Source organism: Trachurus trachurus, assembly GCF_905171665.1.
Source record: "Trachurus trachurus genome assembly, chromosome: 15".
Taxonomy (NCBI): Eukaryota; Metazoa; Chordata; class Actinopteri; order Carangiformes; family Carangidae; genus Trachurus; species Trachurus trachurus.
The window spans coordinates 11,981,724-12,001,440 of NC_139906.1; the positions used below are offsets into that span (position 1 = coordinate 11,981,724).

The 19,717-nt window shown below is 40.3% G+C and overlaps 1 protein-coding gene across 1 annotated transcript in view; it reads left to right on the forward strand.

Moving 5' to 3' along the window:
• LOC310998606 (glutamate receptor ionotropic, delta-1-like) overlaps positions 1 to 19,717 on the forward strand; it is a gene marked incomplete at both ends in the record, with an annotated part of 223,310 nt that overhangs the window by 180,275 nt on the left and 23,318 nt on the right. The window contains 3 exons of the mRNA XM_083988739.1: positions 6,915 to 7,088; positions 10,122 to 10,283; positions 11,284 to 11,403. Of these exons, the coding sequence (XP_083844865.1) occupies positions 6,915 to 7,088; positions 10,122 to 10,283; positions 11,284 to 11,403 (456 nt within the window). The remainder of the gene's footprint in view (positions 1 to 6,914; positions 7,089 to 10,121; positions 10,284 to 11,283; positions 11,404 to 19,717) is intronic.

A 19,717-nucleotide genomic window follows, 5' to 3' on the forward strand; every position in this document is an offset into this window, starting at 1 on the left:
TACAGAAGAAACAAGCATGAAACTTCAGGGCACGTAACTCGTCCACTCGTCTTCTTAGATCCTATTTTTCTCAGAGCACAACAAGAGACCCCATGAAAATTAAATCTAACAGCAAATGATTTATCCACAATTCTTGCTCTAAAGGGAAACTGGAGGAAGGTGCAAAGCTACTTTGTTTCCATTAGACTGTGATTTGATTTCTAAGATGCTCCTAACATGGCTGATGGCACTGAGCGCCTGCACAGGGTTGTTGGTAATTAATTCAAACACGTGCACGGACAGACAAACACAATGATTAAAGGTCCAGTGTGTAAAATGGGGGGGGGGGGGAAACCGTTGACATCCAGCATTTAGATTGTAGATTGCAGCGCTCGCTCGCGCCCCTCCCATCGGCAGAGTGACGGTGGCCTCCCAGGACAAAAAAACTTGTTTACCGCGACTGGGAGTATTTCAGGAGCGATGAGGTGAAGATCTACCATACCTCCTTCTTCTTTCCTTCTGCCTTCTTCTTCGTTAATTTATTTATGAACGCGAAACTCGCAAATCGTGCTTCTGGCTGGCTGGACTTTCCATTCAGGCTGCCATACAAACATGGCGGCGCATGATGGCAACACTCTCTAAAGCAAGACCCTTGCTATATGTATTTATAAAAGAACAATTATAAGGCTACGAAAACCAAACAAATTTCATTTTATAGCGATTATTTACTCATACAATTATATTCATGGGTAGTATAGTCAGATTTTGCCAATAAACCTTGAGAATTATTACTGTGTCTGAAATAAATAAAGTGTTGAATTTAGATTTGTAGATTTGTGGAATTCCTCCAGGCAGTTCGTCCATTTTATCTGCCTCGTCATGACTTAACTGTGACATTCATTTACTCATGTGATCTTGAGGCTCGCCACTGTCATCCCACCCCCGTCAGCTCCACAGGTACCTGCCAGCCCCTTCACACCCTTCACAGTGGAAGCCTGGTCTCACTTTTCATTCAAGTCTCACAACAAGTGGTTATGGTAATCAGCCACCAGCAGCAACATGTGGCTCGATGAATGTAGTTGTCAAGCTAGAGATGTGATAAGAGCACAGTGAGAGCAGAGTGAGATGGATGGTGATGATGAGCGAGTATGATCACAAGTCGAAAAACAATAAGGTGTAACGGACTCATAGGTAGACGAGAAATAGTGGAACAGATGCTGTGTCTTGAAAACTCTTTTTATTCAGTGCTGTCATAAACATTATTCTCAAGCAAGGAGACGACGTTGGAGCACACGGTCAATTTTAAGCTGTTTATTGGGTGTGGCTGCTGATGTTTCGACCTAAGTCTTCTTCAGAGCAAAACCTTTTGCAGCAGGACAGACTGAAGTATCCTGACCTGTAGTCACACAAAATTTACAACTCAATAGCAGTTTTCATTAGACCCTACCTGACTGGTGTATGCCCATATTTTTCAAACATAACAAACCCTAATTCACAATGCAGGTTTACAGCATAACAAAATTTTATAAATCCAAACCGAGGCTGAAATTTAACAATACTCCTTCCACAGTCACAGATAACAATATAAAACTGCGTAAAATCAGTGGAGTGCCCTTGAAAGTGAAACACTCAAAACTTTTTCCCCAACATAATTTCTCTTCACTGAAGGGAAGTTCTAGCTCAATTCTTCCTTCTCTGATTATCTTTGTCAAGCAGTGATATGGGACTGGTCTGCTGATTTAACCTCATTTTAGGAAATACTCCATTCCCATCTATGTAGTTGTTGAGGTTAAACCACAGTCAATGCATGGCAGCAACTGCCCATCTCTGCTTTTTCCAAGAAGCTTTGATCTATCTGTAAGTGTAAACACCAGTCCAGGTTTGGTGTTCTGCACAGAGCTGCAAATATCTTCACAACAAGTTTCCGGCTGTGAGAACAGAACAAAGCCGAAGTCTTTAAGCTGGGGAATATTTGGGGTTTGCCTAGAATGCAACACATCTCAGATGTGTTTGCCTTGTGTTCTGCTCCGAGACTCTCTACATTAGTTTGAGACTGACACTAATGCATTTGAAAACCAAACGAGTGGGTTTGAGTGGCACACAGTTCATGAGCCCTAAGGGTGTGAAACTTACTCAACACATAAATGGCCAAAATAATCTTTAAGAAAACAGAAAAAGCTTTGAAATTAGAGTGTAAGAAGTACAGCAAGGCTTGAAGTGAGCAGAAGGGCGCAGGGATGACAGGCGGGCATGCTTCTCCCTAAACCACCCACTAAACCAGGATGCTGCAGCTGCCAGCACACAGAAGGTTGTCTGCATCTGACACTGTCTAGTGGACTGAGATGGATTGCACGTCCAGAGAGGATTTGTTGTTGTTTTTTTTCCCCCCTTTGAAGACGGGACGGTGACACCTCAGAATGTTTGATGGATTAGGCAGCTGTGCCTTCTGTGACAGACAGAGTTGAGGAGGACAGTCATGATATGACTGATGTCTTGGGTAAGTGCCCAACAAGCAACTGAGATGGAGACCCTATTCTACAGACGCAATCTCCACCGCAGCGCCCTGTAGTACGGGAAAGTGGATTGCAGAAGCGGCCACTTACGAGATAAAGACATTTTTCAATTATCTTATTGCTTATTCAGAGTGGTATATAACATTGCATTTATCAAAACATTGAATTTGATTTTATAGGCCTTTCCTTTGTACCATTAACCATTATGAGTATCCATCCAGAAACCCAATTCAGATGTCAAAAAATGATGTACTAACCCCACAAATGGTGACCACAGGAGACTTCCATCGTCGTGGTCATAAATCTAAGGCAGTCCAGACAGGCGATTCTCTTCAACAACCACCTTATCTAAATGTTACAGCAGTTACAGTCACAGTCATTTAAAGTCACTGAGGTTGTTAAGTGGACAATTCAAATTATACACAGCATGTTTCATTAAAAAGATTAAACTCACTGCACCGCAAGGCTGAAATGTAACTTCCGTCTTAGCAAAAAAAAAAAAAAAAAACCCTCACAAACAACCAATGTATGCATCATATGAGTACCTGTGTTAGCTGCTGAGCTTTAAATTGGTCTCATTAGACTGTTGTATAGGGATGTTATGGGATGGCTTACTCAGGTGTGCTGTACTACAGTTTTTAGCCAGTCTTATCTTAAGTGATAACACAATTATACTGCTGCTATCCTTAAGCTTGAACTCTGTATTTTCTGTTGGATTGATGAATTTCTGCCTCATCACAAACCCACGTGCACCACGGTGGTTGGAATGGCTCAGCTGAGGTGATGTTAATTCAGATCATGTGGTGTGGTGCAATTTGGCATGAAATTACATTGCATTTCCGGCTGCTTAGACCACATGTTGTTGCAAAAAAGGCCCTTGCTTTGTTTCAGTTTTATTTAAAGCTCTAGCTCTTCATGAACTGTGAGCAGCCAGAGTTTGGTTTTTTTGCTGCATTTTAAGATGTGGGGTTATTATGTGCATGAAAAATATACATAGATATGATTGACTTAATTGATGACATGCTACTGTACAGTACTGTAGTTGTTGGCGTTTCCTCACATCGTTGTAAAAGGACAGGAATTGAAATATTCATCCCTCGCCAGCTTCCACAGCTGCTCTTCAAAAAATTACATGGTCACACCCATGGGTATGTGACCCACTCGTATTTTCTGCCTGTTTCAATAAAATAGAATAAAAAAAATAAAAAAAGATATTTCTTTGCCACTGACACTGATGCATATTTCATACCAAAAAAATAAAAAATACATTGATCCCCAGAAGGGAAGTAAAACACAGTAGTGTCACTTCAACTGTCATAAGCTCATGAATCATTCTTTACTGGCACTCAGTCCAAGCATCATTAAATAAATATAATGGTGTAAAATAAAACCAAATAATACCCCGGTTCACTCCTTATTACAATGGCACACCAGTCTGAGGATTAAACAATCACTAATTAGTCCTTAAGAGGCAACTGTAAAAAAAAAAAAAAAAAAAGAAGAAAAAAAAAGGAAGAGCTGATTTTCCCTCTACTGCCTCATAAAATGTATAAAATGAGTGTGATTTAACTCTTGCATTGTGTTGTTTTATTACTGCAGTTTTTCATACCTAAAATCTAAGACAATGTTAATGTATGTATTAAATGTGCTTTAATAGAACAATGACCATCAAAAGGGTAATGCCTGCACTGTATGTTTTTAATAGATAATACAGCAGCAGTGGCTCTGACTGTATGATATGGTTCTTAATATGAGTATGATATAATATTTATCTGCACAATGAAAAACAGGGAATTATGTCATCACTCTCTGTCCTCAACATGATGTAGATTCTGGCTGCGGCACTTAATGATCAATTTTCAGCACAACAGAACTGCCTGCAGAACATTGCAGCGATTTAACTGCAAAACCCTTCAGTTTTGCATAATTTCTCAGAGAGTTATTATGTCTATTGTTTGATGTTGGAGAGGGAAGTCTCAATTGAATATTAGAGTTGCCACTGCTACTGAAAAGAACACCTCGGATAATTTCACATAGTCTCGAGAATCAGCAGGAGCTTGCACCCTGTGTTATTTGAAGCTTGATCCCCCCCCTTCTCCCATAAAAGGGCAGCAGGGCACCAGTTATTTGCTTCTGTCTCTGGATAACTAGATTAATAAAGTAATAAAATGATCTGAAGGTTATTTTCTGCCTGACTAATTAAAATCTTTTCCTAACAATGCACTGAAAGCGCATAAAAAAAAGGACCTGTATACAACATGTTCGTAGGCTAGAACAACTCAAATTAATGTCATACGCACAGTGCTCTCTTCTTCCTTGCCTGACTCGCATTACTTCTCAATTTAGTTGCCTGCAGCTTCAAAAACCTTACTTCTAATTAAATTGCTGTCATGATTACGGGTACATTTTTTTATTTATTTCTCGCAAAAGATTAATAACATTGACTGAACAGCACAAAGAGGATAATTTAGCCTATCTGTCAGCTCAGCTTGATTTGATTAATGTATTTTGGTCATCGGCTGTCATTGAAACATGACTATGCTGTATTCACTTTTTCAGAAATTTGAGTGGGCTACCACGAAGGAGGTGTGCTAACTGTGAAAGAACTGTGGAAACTAACAGTAGTTTATAATGGTGTAATCTTACACTGCATACAACTCAGTATTTAGATTAATCACGTCTCTTTTGTAATGCTGCTGCTTTTTTAAAATCACTGTAATCACAGGCCTTGATGTATCTCTCCTTTATTCTCTTTATGCACTAATGGCACATACTAATAACGTTTGTATGCCTATTTTCCAAGTGAAATACATCATAGTGGTGTCCAAATTGTGACTTAATGGTGTGTGCCTTCTCCGGAGACAGAACTTGGAAGGCACGCGTTTCATCAACCATGTGCCGTTGGTCAGTGGCATCGCTGGGTCAGGTTATGACACAAACGTCACCCATGATGGTGACAGAACACTTGGACTGGGTGGCACTGGAAGTTATTAGCTTGGACGTGAGGGTTCGGCTCAGTGAACCATGCAGCATAATTCATCTGATTAATGTGTCACGGCAACTCATAAATATTCATACTTTCCACCCGACTAACTGTGAAGAGTCCGAAAAAAGAGTCCCTGGATAAAACTAGACAAGTTAGAATCACCTGAGGAGCATTTTACTCACGCTGTGCGTAGACAAAAGAAGTGGCAACACTGAGTCTTTGAAGAAAGAATCTGGCTTTTCAGTTCAAATTGTTCACCATAAAGTGATTTTACTCTGAAAATTCAAATATATATGTGATGCATGGCATTAGAGGTGGAAAGGAAAATGTATTGGGAACATAGCAAGGTTGACTGTAAGCTGACATAATTTAACCACATAAAGAAAGTCTACGTCAGACTGATAGCAAGATAAGGGATTTAAATCCACATTTGGATGAATGGAGAAAGGCGCCATGCAAAGACAGACGCCAGGAGATATTAACAGCGAGGGAGGACAGACACCAGCAGTAACACAGAGAGGTCGATGCAAAAGGGAAAGATCAGAATGTCTGATTAGGAAAACAGATAGAGAGCACGGATTCAGGCGTGTGTGGTGAAGGATTATATCAACCCAGAGCTGCTTAAGTTCTGACCCGACAGTAACCTCGCAGCTTTATTGTCAGATAGTATATGAACCCAGTGTTTCCCAGGAGACTCTCTGTCTGCCTCGGCATTGACCATCGTCCTGCCCTGGAGACCAGCAGGCTGCAGCTCACTGTCTCATGAATATTGATCCTACCCTTCGCAGGGCTGCTCTACACTGACCCCCCACACATGCAGCCCCCCGACTCAAGAGGGCCAAGGGTCACCTGCACTATTATCATGAAGGATACACTTGAAATGTTTGTTGATTTATTGATTGTGAATAACATAAATTCTTAAAATCCTACCATCCAAAAATAAAAATGTGATTTTTGTTTTTGGCCTAGAAAATCGAGACTCAGTTGATTCAAGTCATTAGATGAAGCAGTGCTGGGAAATAAGCTTTGTATGATCACGGTTAATGTGCACTGGGCCCCTGATCAACAAACAGCAACAGGAAAAGAAGATTCAGAAAAGCAAGTTAAGCTTCCAAGTCTCTTTTTCAGCCTTTGCGTCTATCAGTTTTCCCCATTGTACTTGTTGGAATTACCCCCACTTCTTGGAGCTGATTGCTCTAGTAGCTCCTCAATATGTCATCTGATATATTAATTGCTGAAGGAGCAGGTACACGCAGTGCAAAGCCCTCCGAGGTTTGTTTGTTATCCACATTTCCACTCAGAAAACAGCTTTTCATTACCCGCTAATTAATGGTTTGTGTCATGATGCCTCGTGGCACAAAAAAACCCATTTTACACCTTCGCAATAAAGACAAAAACTTGTTCAACTAAACTCATCCTGTGGTCTTCTTCTGTAGGAGGTCAGTGATGCAGACATCATGGAGCTGGTTCACAGCTCTCTGGGGCGGATGACCGTCATCCGTCAGATCTTCCCGTTGTGGAGGGACACCAACGTTCGCTGTATGAGGAACAATCATCGCATCTCCTCCCTGCTCTGTGACCCACAGGATGGCTATCTGCAGTCCCTGGAGGTAAAAACAGACATTTGGATTTTGTCTGTCCATCAAGGCTGCACAATGGTTCAATTTTATCCTCAGAAAATCTTAAGAATGTTTTTTTTTAATGGACTAAATTGAAATATTTTGATTGGCAATCATGGGGTTTGTGTGCCAGATATTTATTCTTTCAAGTAATTGCACCCATTTATGAGGGGAGAAACAGCTTAAATTAAAAAGAGACCTCTCTCAGTCTTTCAATCCACTCACAAATATCCACTTATTCCTTTTCTACCCCATTAAATTGAAATATTTTCACAGTTTTTGTTGATAGGCTCAAAACATCTTTGAATAATGTTAGCCTTGTATGTAGGTGCAAAGCACAGCTCACCTGGATTTATGAATTTATGAGACAACACAAATGGCCTACATTTGTAAAGGTAAAATATCATATTTAATATCAAGGTCTATGAAAATAGAAAGATTTACACCTTGAATGTACAATTATGAAATAATGACCTATATTGAAGAGGCACTAATTATAAGCTTATGCTGTGGCATACAGTAATGCCATATACTCTGAGCACAGACAAAGGAAAACATTTCTATACGCTTTAAAGGGAGATGTAAAAGCTGTGTTGTTTTTCCATTGACACAGATGAGCTACCGTCGTGTGTTTGAACCTGACAGATTGTCAGGAATCAGGAAAAAGTATCAAGATGTCCAAAGCAAAACCAAAATAAGCTTCTTTCAGTGGAGATTCAGAGCTTTAAGGAGGGTGAATACACAACATGAAAGCGGTATGATGGATGAGGATGTATTGAGTGTCTGACTGGTGGCAAGGCTGTGTTCTTCTCTGTCTTGTTTTCTATCCCTTTTGCAGCAAGTATTTATGGGACAGCGAGTTTGTGTTGTAGGAACAACCAGCATGTTTCATCCACTTTCTCCAGCAGCCAACAGGAGGAACAGTCGCCATCAACCAGAGTGACAGAACTATAAAACGAGCATAGTGTGGTCTTTTTACCTGCTGCGACAGAGAGACTGGTATTGTTTTCACCTTGCGAGCGTGTGTGTGTGTGTATGTGAGTCATCATGGAAAAATGTGGTCCTGGAGACACCTTCTGTAACAGGACCTGCAACAGACATGGTTCTGACTAATTCTGTAGGTGTTTGTGTGTCTGTCAGGAAACATACTGTAACTGACTCATCATTACGATCAAAATAAAGGCCACAGATAAAGATGGGTGCAGCTGGACCTGACAATAGTGGGTTTTCATGGGTCACTGTTGGTGTGATCCCATTGGAAGATTGTCTCCAGGTTCATTTAGTGCTAAGTACAAGTGCTGAAAGGGTTTGTGAGCATGTTTCCTGCTTGATCACACACACACATTACAGCATACAGTGTGTACGCAGCCAGGCTAAAGGACACTATAGACAAGCATCTGCCAAGTGCCACATGAATACAAATATTAACTGATAATGTATGCAACTGAATATGGATTAAACTCCCTAGATAAGGTAATTATCAGGGACATGCACGTCCATGAATATAAATGACTGCAGCTCAGTGTGACTGGGGAATAAATGGCAGAGAAATGCTGTGCTAAAGTAAATAAAAGCTTGTTTTTATCAAGGTGCAAACAACTTAAAATTGTAAATAAATTCAAACTGTTATAAAAACAATATTAATTAATTAAGTGTTGTGATACCATGTGCTTTAACAAAGGTGTCAGTGGAAGGCACCATATGCTCTAAAACTGATAATGCTATCTATGATTTGAATTAAGGATTTGTCAACCAGGAACCCAGCCTAAAGTAAATTTACTATGACAACGAAGGTCAATAAAGAAGATATGCCCTTCTGCACCATCACAGCTTTATTATCTGCCTAACAAAGTGTCATTCTCTTCCGTGAGTCTTTGTTGTAATCTCAATCACGCTGCCACTTATTACTTTCTATTGAAAGTTAAGAGCGCTTCCTCACACCTCTTAGACTTCTCCTTGGCTTAATCCATCTGGAGCGAAATGGCTGTGCTCTGTGGTTCTATTGAAATGTTCATTCCTTTTCATCCGTACTCCGGACAGATGGCTAAACCATGTGGTGGGTGCACGCACGGTTCTCAATAATTCACATGAAAGAGGGTTAAATATCGGGTAATGGCAGTTAAAGCAGTCATCAGAATAGTTAAACGGTGAGGAGAACTCAGCGCTTTCCTTTACAAATCCCTCTTTCAAGCCATGAGCTACAGTGTGACCCCAAAAATCACCTCAACATAGCTTCTGTATGAGTGACCTCGAGGCAAGTGGAGTGTGTGATGTCTTACTGCCGAGAGGCTTGGATTGAAGTCCAAACGTGTCATGAACTGAACGCCTGGAGTGGCAGCTTGTATTGCTTCCATGCATCTTCTGCTGTAGGAGGATTTAACTTGACTTGACCTAGAAGACCTATCAAATTCACTGTCACACTAAGACAGGAGGCTGTGGACATGATTCCTGACAGGGTGCACTGCAGGAGGAGGGAGACAGTTGAGCCCCTGAAGTTCATTAGAAGGACAATAATTGAACAAGAAACATAATTCTGCCCTCTCTTGATTTGAGCTCACCCCAAGTACACATGCATACAGCACATGGACAGTCAGGGCAGAGTTGCTGCCGATGTCCATGTGTCTTACTTCAGTGTTGTAATGAAAAGAGAGAAGGAAAAAAAAACAGCCTTTCATCTTGACACCAAAAGGCAGCCCTGACAGAGACAGAAAAAAGTACAAACTGCTCACCATTTGTCCCCATGCTCTCCATCCTCTCTCTCCAAGAAAGGAAACAAGCTTTTATTCCCTACTGAGATTTTTTTTCCCACCATCACAGGCTGAAAACAGACTGAAAGACAACTGCTTTCGTGTCACTGTTCCATTCACACAGGTTTGGAGCTGAGGAGCACTGTGATATACTGGACATTCGTTCTCTTTGTTGCAACCAGCGGTGTTGTGTTCTGTCGTGGACACTGCAAACTACCAACAAAATCCAAGCATGCATTTACTGTATTAAGATTAGCTGCCTTTTATCGCCCAACAGGTGTCCAACCTCTACCTGTACGACAGTGTTTTGATGCTGGCCAACGCCTTCTACAGGAAACTGGAGGACAGGAAGTGGCACAGTATGGCCAGCCTCAACTGCATGAGGAAGTCCACCAAGCCATGGAACGGAGGATGGTCCATGCTAGACACCATCCAAAAGGTATTTCAGTTATTTTTTTATTCCTCACTTAGCAGCGCAGATACACTTTATTTGATATTCTGTGAGAAATAATGAATCTCTAACTTCTGCAATATTATATCATTGATGATCATATGAATAGTTCACTACAAAAAAATCACAGTTTTATAAGAGGAATAAACGGCGGTTTCTACAGTCAAGGCACGCCTTAGAAAAGTCTATTGAACTATGATCTCCGCTGAAGACTCCTCAGATTCAAATTCACTACATTTAAAACACCCTGAAGGAATCTGATTATTGAATGTGATCCCCAGGTTCGGCCTCAGGATGGATTTGTGGCAGAGTCTGAGCTTTTATCTCTTTGTGCTTGTCTAAATCTCTGTTTTTCTTATTGAAATAAGGCCACACATACTAGACAGGCACTTGATTTCATCCATTTCAATCTGATAATGGATTTTTTTTCATTGTTGTACTAGTCAGTCGCACTGGTTTAATCTCAGCTGGGACATGCTGGAACAAAGGTTCTCTTGTCACATTGTTGTGTCGTTTCTGTTCAGACTGAACTGACTCCTGGCATAGTTTATACTTCTTTCAAAAATGCAACAGAATTCTCCATAAAAGGTGATTTTTATCTCAGCAACAAAACATATACCTGGAATTATGTAATGTGTGCTGTACCTGCAAGCCTGTTTGAGTGACACACATAAATTATCCTTTGAATGGTACATTTAATGCATGATTTGCATAAACCATATGCTACAGTATAAACTTGAAAATGTCCCTTGATGATTACATACTGCAAAATGTCACAATATTGGAAAAAAAGCTGTCAAAGTCCCAGCTCATGTTTATTAATTAAAATCTCTTCCCATTCATAGTCCATGCTTTATAGAACACCACTGTAAATTGCAACAAGAAATATAATATGCAGAGGAGTTTTATCGACTAATAAACATCTGCAGGTTTCCTTTTGTCTTACACCCAGAGATTTTAAACGGAGTGTAAATTGTTGTTCCTGTAGGGACGGATCAGTGGACTCACAGGTCTGATGGACTTTCGCGCTGAAGGCTCAAACTCTCATGTTCAGTTCGAGATCCTTGGAACCAGCTACAGTGAGACATTCGGGAAAGATGTGAAGCGGGTGAGTCTACAACAGTATTATGCTCATATAATGTCTAGTTGTCTCCTCAGGGCACACCTCACGAGACATGTTTTGATGTTCCAGGCCAAATTTTACAGTGTGGCACGTAAACAAACACAAAACAATCAAACTATGAGTTGTGTGAATATTTTGTTATTTTTCTCTACTGGGAGATTCATAAGTTGTGGGGTTTTTTTCTTCTTCTTCTTTCACTATGTCAGAAATAACTATGTACTGTAGCTGCTAGTTATTAGTAATGTATTCCACAGCAGGGTGCCTTAACTTTCCCATTTCACAAAGCAACAGTAGTGTGTCACTGTAATGTACTGAAATACTGTATGCATTAGACCACAAACCCCTCAATTACAGCTGTATCTGTATAGAAGTCAATTTAGCAAGCTATTTTTTGCTGATGTAGTTGCATGAAGTCTGTAGGTGTAGAGGGAACAGCAGGTTCTGTGAAACCGCAGATGAAAATGGCTTTTCTTCCTTCTTAGACATTGTCTCGATGTGACCACTCACTGTGTGAGGAGAGAAAAAAAGGGAAATTAAAGTGTTTCCTATTGTCTCAAGGACCCCCTGCAAACTTCTTAAGTTTAGATACTTACTTCCAGTCCTTGAGAACTTACGTCCTGCAGGTTTTTGTTCTTGTGAAATAGGTTTCCCACAACGGTTAGGTAGATACACATATATCAGGTCTGGGCTCATTCACGACCAGGGAGGTAAAAAAAGATCTGCAGTGCACTTGTCCCCAGGGACATGGAACTGAGTCTCACCTCTACTAGAAATAGCTGGAGGTCCAGTTTTGTGCCTCAAAGGAAGTGCTGTACAGACAGGCTTTGAACTGCCTATTGTTTTTTCCTGTACTGTTTTTTTTTTATATATATATAGACCAATGATTCTCAGCCCTAATCCTGAGGATCCAAATCCCTGCTGTTTTTTGTTTATTCTCTTGGATGTCAGGTGAATGCAATTACCTTACTAGTAGAATAGAAAATAAGCTGCACTCTGGTCCCTTAGAACTGAGGTGACAGGGTTTAGCATTTGACAGCACGGTGTCGGGTACGAGGATGAGGTTCCCCCTACTGGAGCTCCTGAATTAACCTGAACTCTCTCCTTGAATCTTTGGTTTCACCAATTCACCATTTTTATTTATTAAGGCTTTAACAGATCAGACGTACTGTATATGCATCTTACCACTACTGTAACTGACCACACAAACAGTGAGTTAACAACAAGAGGTTTTCTGTGCTGATGTGCTGAATCCAAACATTTCCATGAATTACTAATAATGAGCAGGGTGTCTGAGCTGACCGTCATCGCCTTGTTGAAGTGAGAGGTGGGGCACATTATTTGTGCACTCTTCTCCGAGCCGTAATTTGTTTGTCGCTGTGAATGCCCTGATTCAGTCAGGGACTTCTTGCAGAATGAAGAGAAATTGAGTTTCTTGGCAATCTATGTAGAGCAGGACTGACCAGAAGCAGTAATGAAGATTTAATCACCACTCAGTCTAACTGAAATCATGAAGCCAATTCATCATAATGTGGCCATTAGAATTAGCAGGAGACCCACTACACAGCATGTGTTTACACACAAGCGCGTGCACACACATACTGTATATACATACACACACACACTTTAACAGATACATACACATGCATGTCCATCAGTACAGCCACACATTTATATTAAGCATGGTACACATAAAAAAAACTGAATCACCAAAGTGCATTCACGCATACACCTGCATTGTACACACTCTTTTGGACCTGAGACATTAAGAGCATGCAGCCAGGCGAACAGAGCAGAGGCCACGGAGCACGCTAACATGTGGGCGCTTGTATCTCAAAATCATTAGAGGCAAAAGGGGACAGCAAGGCCAGATAATGGGATGCCAAGTGCATTCAGTGTTGTTGTTCATTACCTGGCATGTCTATCTGTGTGTCTGCCCACAACTTGGCAGAACCATTTACCGGGGGAAAACACATAAACACATGTACCTTTCCAGTGTGTTTCCCCGTAATAGATTGTAAATAGATTGTTCATATATATGTATCCAGCGTGGTCCAGTGTGTAAAACCGGTGTGCAGCGTAAATAAATGCCACACCATTCCATGGTTTCCTCCAAAATGCACTGTAATGTCATGTTTCTTTTTGTCTTTTTGAGTGGAGTTGAGCAGGGATTGCATGTTCCGCTCCACCCCGCGACGCACATCCACCCCTTTAGAGCCCTCCTCATTTTGTCCCTTTCTCCCCTCTCCTTTATCTTTTCCTCTCATCTCATCACCCGTCCACTGCATCCTCCTCTCTCTGCTCTCTTCCTCTCTTCCCTAACGCTTTCTCCTCATTTTTCAGCCTTGGTTTCCTCCCTCTCCATCATCGTTTATCTGCATTCGGTCCATTTTCTCCCCAGCCTGATGGCTCTTAGATGAGGCGTCTTTCTGGTTAGAAACTGTAATGAAGACTGAAATACTATTTCCTGGATGGCTACTGTGAGTTTTCCCCACCAGCCAGCGATGCTGCAGAGTGATCGATGCTGTTGTTGTTGTTGTTTTGGGCTCCCAGTTTGCTCTTATTGATGTGTCAGTTCGTCTCTAAGCAGATATTGCTAATGACTTCCAGCTTACGCGAAGCTCTTCATAGGGAAAAGTCAATTCATTTGAATGTAATTGTTCGTACTTGCATTTTCTCTTGCATGCATCCTGCAGTAGTTATCTCTAAACATGTCCAGAGTAACAGCGTGGGCATTATTTCATTATTCAAAATCACATTTGAGCTATTTACGACAAAAAAAATATCCTAATATCGTATGCCTGCCTCTTATTGTGAATGCCCCCGGAAAGGGCAGCTCTAAATTCTCCACATTCAATTTCCTGGTCACAAAGTGCATCAAAAATACATTTTTCATAAAGGTATAATGTACAGCATACAGCAGCACTCACCTGCCATAGATGGCCTTTCTAAACAGCCTTACTGGTGCTGGAAATAATACGTGGCAATATGTGACTGTGCCATTAGCCAGAGAAAAAGTAGAGGTGAAAAACAGCCTCAGATTTAAAACTGTTTTTTTTGTTTTGTTTTGTTTTTTTTAAACCATTGTGGTGAGTCAGTCAGCTACCATGCTCTGTTGGAAGAATGTTTTAAATGTAAGGCAGAGTTTTTTGTTGCTCATTACGTGCATCTTTCCGTTTCCTCCCAGGCACTCAAAATGGCTGTGTCATCAGCATCCTAAATCTGGGGGATTTAAAAAACAACCTTTGCCAGGTTGAAAGAGTAACACTCCAGAATCAGAACAAGCACATCCATCCAAATCTGGGCTCCAACAGTGGCCCAAAGCTTTCCCAAGTGCTGCTAACTGGAGCCAAGTCTTATCCTAGTTCAGACCAGAAGTCCATACCCTCCAAAATCTGGCCAAATATTGCAGCCATGTATCGACCAGAGCCAGTTCTCATTTCGTTGTGTGGTGCCAGGACAGAAGTGAGATGACACTTGGTCACAATCAGCCTGACTCTTGTCACTATAGTGTCGGTGATAGGAACTGAGCTTTTTTACTTTCCATCACCACCTCTTCAACCTCTGACCGCTGGTGTCTTCATATGTGTCTGGCTCACAAAGTGGAAATGGCTGATCGGGCTGTTGAATGTATGATTACTTTGCCAGACACTGGGAAGTCTAGCTTTTCCAAACTCACTTTCTGGCTCCTATGTAGTGTTTTGAAACATCCCCTACCTACTTGGATTTTCACCCACAGGAAGATAAATACCAGCACTATGAGCCAGAAATGTGAATTTCACACACCAAAAAAAAAAGCACAATAACGAGCAAACATCTTGCAAATTTGCACCATGATAAAATACTTAATCATTACCACTAATTATTTTTGCTGGATCAGTCTTGTCATTAGATAATTATTACCCCTCTCTAAATATGATAATTACATTGTTATATTTAATTATATTACAGTCCAGTGTCAGCAGTGCCAGGCACCTGTTTTTACTGAAATTCCTTAGTCAACAATCAACAGCATTAGAGTAACCCAAAATTCCATAACTATGTCAAATTGAAGTGTTTGCTATGTTTAACTCTACTGTATCTCAGTAACATTGTCATTTTATTATGTGGTACCTCTGGAATATGTTGAACTGTAAATGTGTGCAAATTGCCTTTTTTCACAAGAGTGGGCTTGCAAAGCATTAACTGGCAGTACACATTTAGGGTTCTTCTTACTTCCACACTGGCAAAAGGAAATCCTCTTGAGAGTCCCAAAATAATTGGATGAAATGTGGCTAATGTTTCTTCACATCCCTTAATTTGTTCTCTCTCATGTGCCCCAATCCATCATAAAAACAATACGGAACAAATGTCACCAACCTAATAGCCACAAAGTTCATTTAAATGCACAACATCACTGACAGTACCTGCTCTTTTTTGCTCTCACTTCAAAATATGAAGTAAAAAATAATAATTTTCAGTTCATAAGTGGGCACAATGAGTTGAAAACAGAATCAGTATTTTGCTTTTTTTTTATTGTATGAGAACCTCTCACTTTCATATGTTAATTTCAACTCTGTGCAACATTTTTGAAGCCTACACTGCATGCAATGAGCCACCAGATCTTTCTGGTCTCTCTTCATCTCTTGCACACAGTCTTTTTGAGGCAACACAACGCTTAACTCTGAAACAGGCATTAGGATAGGGGATAACTCTGCCTGCCTGTATACTGCAGTGATCCGACTCGCTCCTTTGCCTTTCTTCAAAGCACTATGACACATTTAAAACAATACATAGGTAACATGTACAATAAAAAGAAAAAGAAACAGGAAAATTTAATCATTGTGAACTTTTTTCTTTTCTTCACTTCCCCTTCTGATTTAATTTCAATAGACAAATAAACTTTTCTTCATGTTTCTTTCCCTTTTCCTAATTTCTTTCCCCCCTCATCTCAATATTTCAGCTTTTTAGTATTTTACAGAGTTGAACATAGTGGTAAAAAAAAAAGGTGCTGCTGCCTCACGTAGAATAATGGACTGATGCTGTGTCTGCCCAGCTCATCTCTAGTATATCAGGACAGATAAGATGTCTCCTGTCTTGACTGATCTAAATGGCCAGTTTATATTAGAGATAACCACACTGGTGCCTCCCCAGCCTGAAACATACTGTAGCAGCAAACACAATATAATCACATGTGCACCTATGCATGAATATTTATAAAATACAAATACCGGGTGCATTTAGTCACAGTAGAAGATACACAAGCAGGAAATAACAGGAAGTTAGAACATGACATATATATTCCATACACTTACACAGACACAGTTAGTGTAGCAAACAAAGCAGTGATGGTCAATAAAGAAGCTCGGTAGCATGATGGGCTTGTCAATATAAAGTAGCAGAGGAATAGGAAACGTAGAATAGCTGCAATAGCTGCTCAAACTATAGTCACACATCTATAATGGTGCAGTTTAAATGGTTGTATGAAAGGGAACCTGGTATTTTTCATTTTTTTAGGAGACAATGTAATTGTGGTGCAAAGAATCCAGGGCTATTTGACTTCCATCCTTTTGTTGTTTTCAAACGGTCATTGGCATTTACTCAGACCCATTACAGATGATTATTTTAAGGTATTAAGGGTCATAACCATTAGGTAAAGAGGTGCCTTGTTATTGTTGTGGCTTTTTGAACAGGATATTGCAAAATCTCATTAGCACAATATTCTCCATTGTACTGCAGATACAAGGGGGAAACAACTGGATGTTTTGATCTCACTTACAGTACAGTAGGTACACTCCTGGTGACTGATTGCTATGCATATTTATAGGAAGACGATCTAAAACTTAAATCCTCAATGAGCTGACACTTCAAAGAAAGAAGCAGGAAGGAAGCAGGAAAAGGGGCTTGAAAAGCCTTTTTTTTTTTTTTTTTTTTAAGATTTGGCGTCAAGCAACAAAAATAAGTTTTTCTTTCATGTTTCGTTAAGAATATATTTTTTTTATATAATACATCCTTCCTCAGCATAAATACGTATCCTGTTTCACTGTGTTGTCCTTGAAAATCTCAAATTAATTTCCTTATTTGTTAGAGCAAGATGAGTGTATAATTTGTTTACATTTGGTTGTAAAGCAATTATTCATCCACAAGTGACATTTTCAGAGCTGGTAATCAAAGAGCACAGAGTGTCCAGTCGAGTGTTGCTCGTTCATATGCAGGAGGTGTGGCTCCACTCTGTGTATTGTTTGTGACCTTCCCGATGGTGTCTCGATGTGCAAAGCTCTGTGAAGTAGAAGTGTTCCTCTTTAGTGTTCTTCAGTTTACAGAGCAGAGATTGCTTGGCGTTCTCCAGTGAGGACGAAGCTGCTCATGGAGAAAATAGCTGTGAAGCGGGCAACGCAGACTGACATTTCGCCTCACTCACACTCGGGCACGCACAGACACACAGACACGGTCACATACATCTGGATACACAGATGAACAAGTATACAAGCTGTTTTTTTTTTCTTTTTTTCTTTCAATTAGACTGTAATGCAGTACTTGCCTACAGAGCTGCATTCATTATACCCACATATGACTCAAGATTAACTGTCATCTCATTTTACATGTTGCTGAGCAAAGTGCAGTAGGTAAATACATACGGCATGACCCCGCATTATATTTACAATAAACAACATTGACATGCTCACAGTTCCTACATAAAGACCCTTAGGAGGTACACTTCATAAGTGATATCCTGCATAGGGAGAAAACTGCTTATGCACACCCACACCAGCTGGCAGGTTATACACACAATTCAGTTGAAGCTATGCATATGAAGCAACTCAGGGTGACTGTTAGGACTGAGGATTTTGAGGATGACATGCTCTGCAGTGGGTTTGGAGACCAACAACAGATTTAAGTGATAATGAAATATTCTTCTGACGTTTTTGTGAGCCTCTTTCACTGCCACACAATCTTCTATTTGATTCACAGTTGAAAGCCTTTGTTTCTGACTCGCATATCTGAAATAATTGTTTTCCCCTTGATTGTATAGTCGTTTGTAATTTCAAGTTTGCTTTTCCAAATTATTTCAGCGACAGACATTTATCTTTGTTCATTTTGTGTTACTCATCAATGCCGACTGTAACCAAATGGATCATCACAAGAACAGACAGAAAAAAAACATCAGGACAACACATTTATTTTTCATATTCTTCTTTTCTGATAGTTTCAGGAACTCAACTCAACTGCCTACAGTACGTCCAATCAAATAAAAGAGCAAAGGACCCTCAATATTTCATGAAACTCAAAGTTCAAAGTTAAGAGCACTTGTAATGAAACCTTGAAGTTTAAAAATATCTCTGCTCCACTTTTTCTACTTAATATTGTATTGGAGGTCCAGAGCTATCTTCTTGGGGGCCAACAGTCTTTTAGCATTTTGTATCAACCTCCCGTCACTGATGAAAGTTAGTCATGTAAGCTGCCTATTAAGATTCAGCAGGTTGTAAAATGTTCCAGACTGAGACGTTTGCAGTTTCTCCTGCACCCGTTTGAACTCAAGCTGTGGCAGTAATGACATGCAGTGTGAGAACTTCACTGAACTAACATGTTTGCACATAGTTTACCAAAAGCATCTCATCAAGGGTTGTTTGAAAACTATTCTGTTGTATTTAATCTAAAACTAATTGCACATCTTTTAATATCATTTCTTTTTAATGGCGTCCCTCTGTGCTGTGGAGTACAGTGTGTTTCTGTGGGAAAGGTACTATGAACTTCCTGCCGCTGGGAGACTGAGGTGTGCTGAGGCCAGAGAGGGCCTGTTGTTTGGCCTCGGGCCACCATTCTTGTCCTGTCAGTTCAAATCTCAAAGACCACTCCAAATGATGTGTCAGATCCTTGAGAACCCTTGTCCCGCTTGCAGCACTGATTAAGAATTTAACAAACATCAACTTTGCAACCTGAGACATAACTCAGAACGTTGACAGTGTGGAATGAGAGTTTCAAAGACGAGGTACAAATATAAAACTGATGCGTGAATGTGGTGTGTGTTTTATTCTGCACTTTTCACATAATGTGCCGGATGTCCACTTAAAGTTATACTGTAATTACGGAAAATTGTACTATTGCTCGTGCATCTCTTCTTCAACATCATTATCATCTTCATCATCCTTATCACCACCACCATCTGTATGATTAGAGCGTAATGTAAACTGCTTACTAAGTGTGTCAGTACATTCTACATTCAGTGCTGGAGGTTGAACAGAGGGTCCTAATGTCTTTCTAATGGCCGATGGTTGTTGTCTCGGAAACCAGCTCAAATGTTAATGCAGACATTGGCTACTCA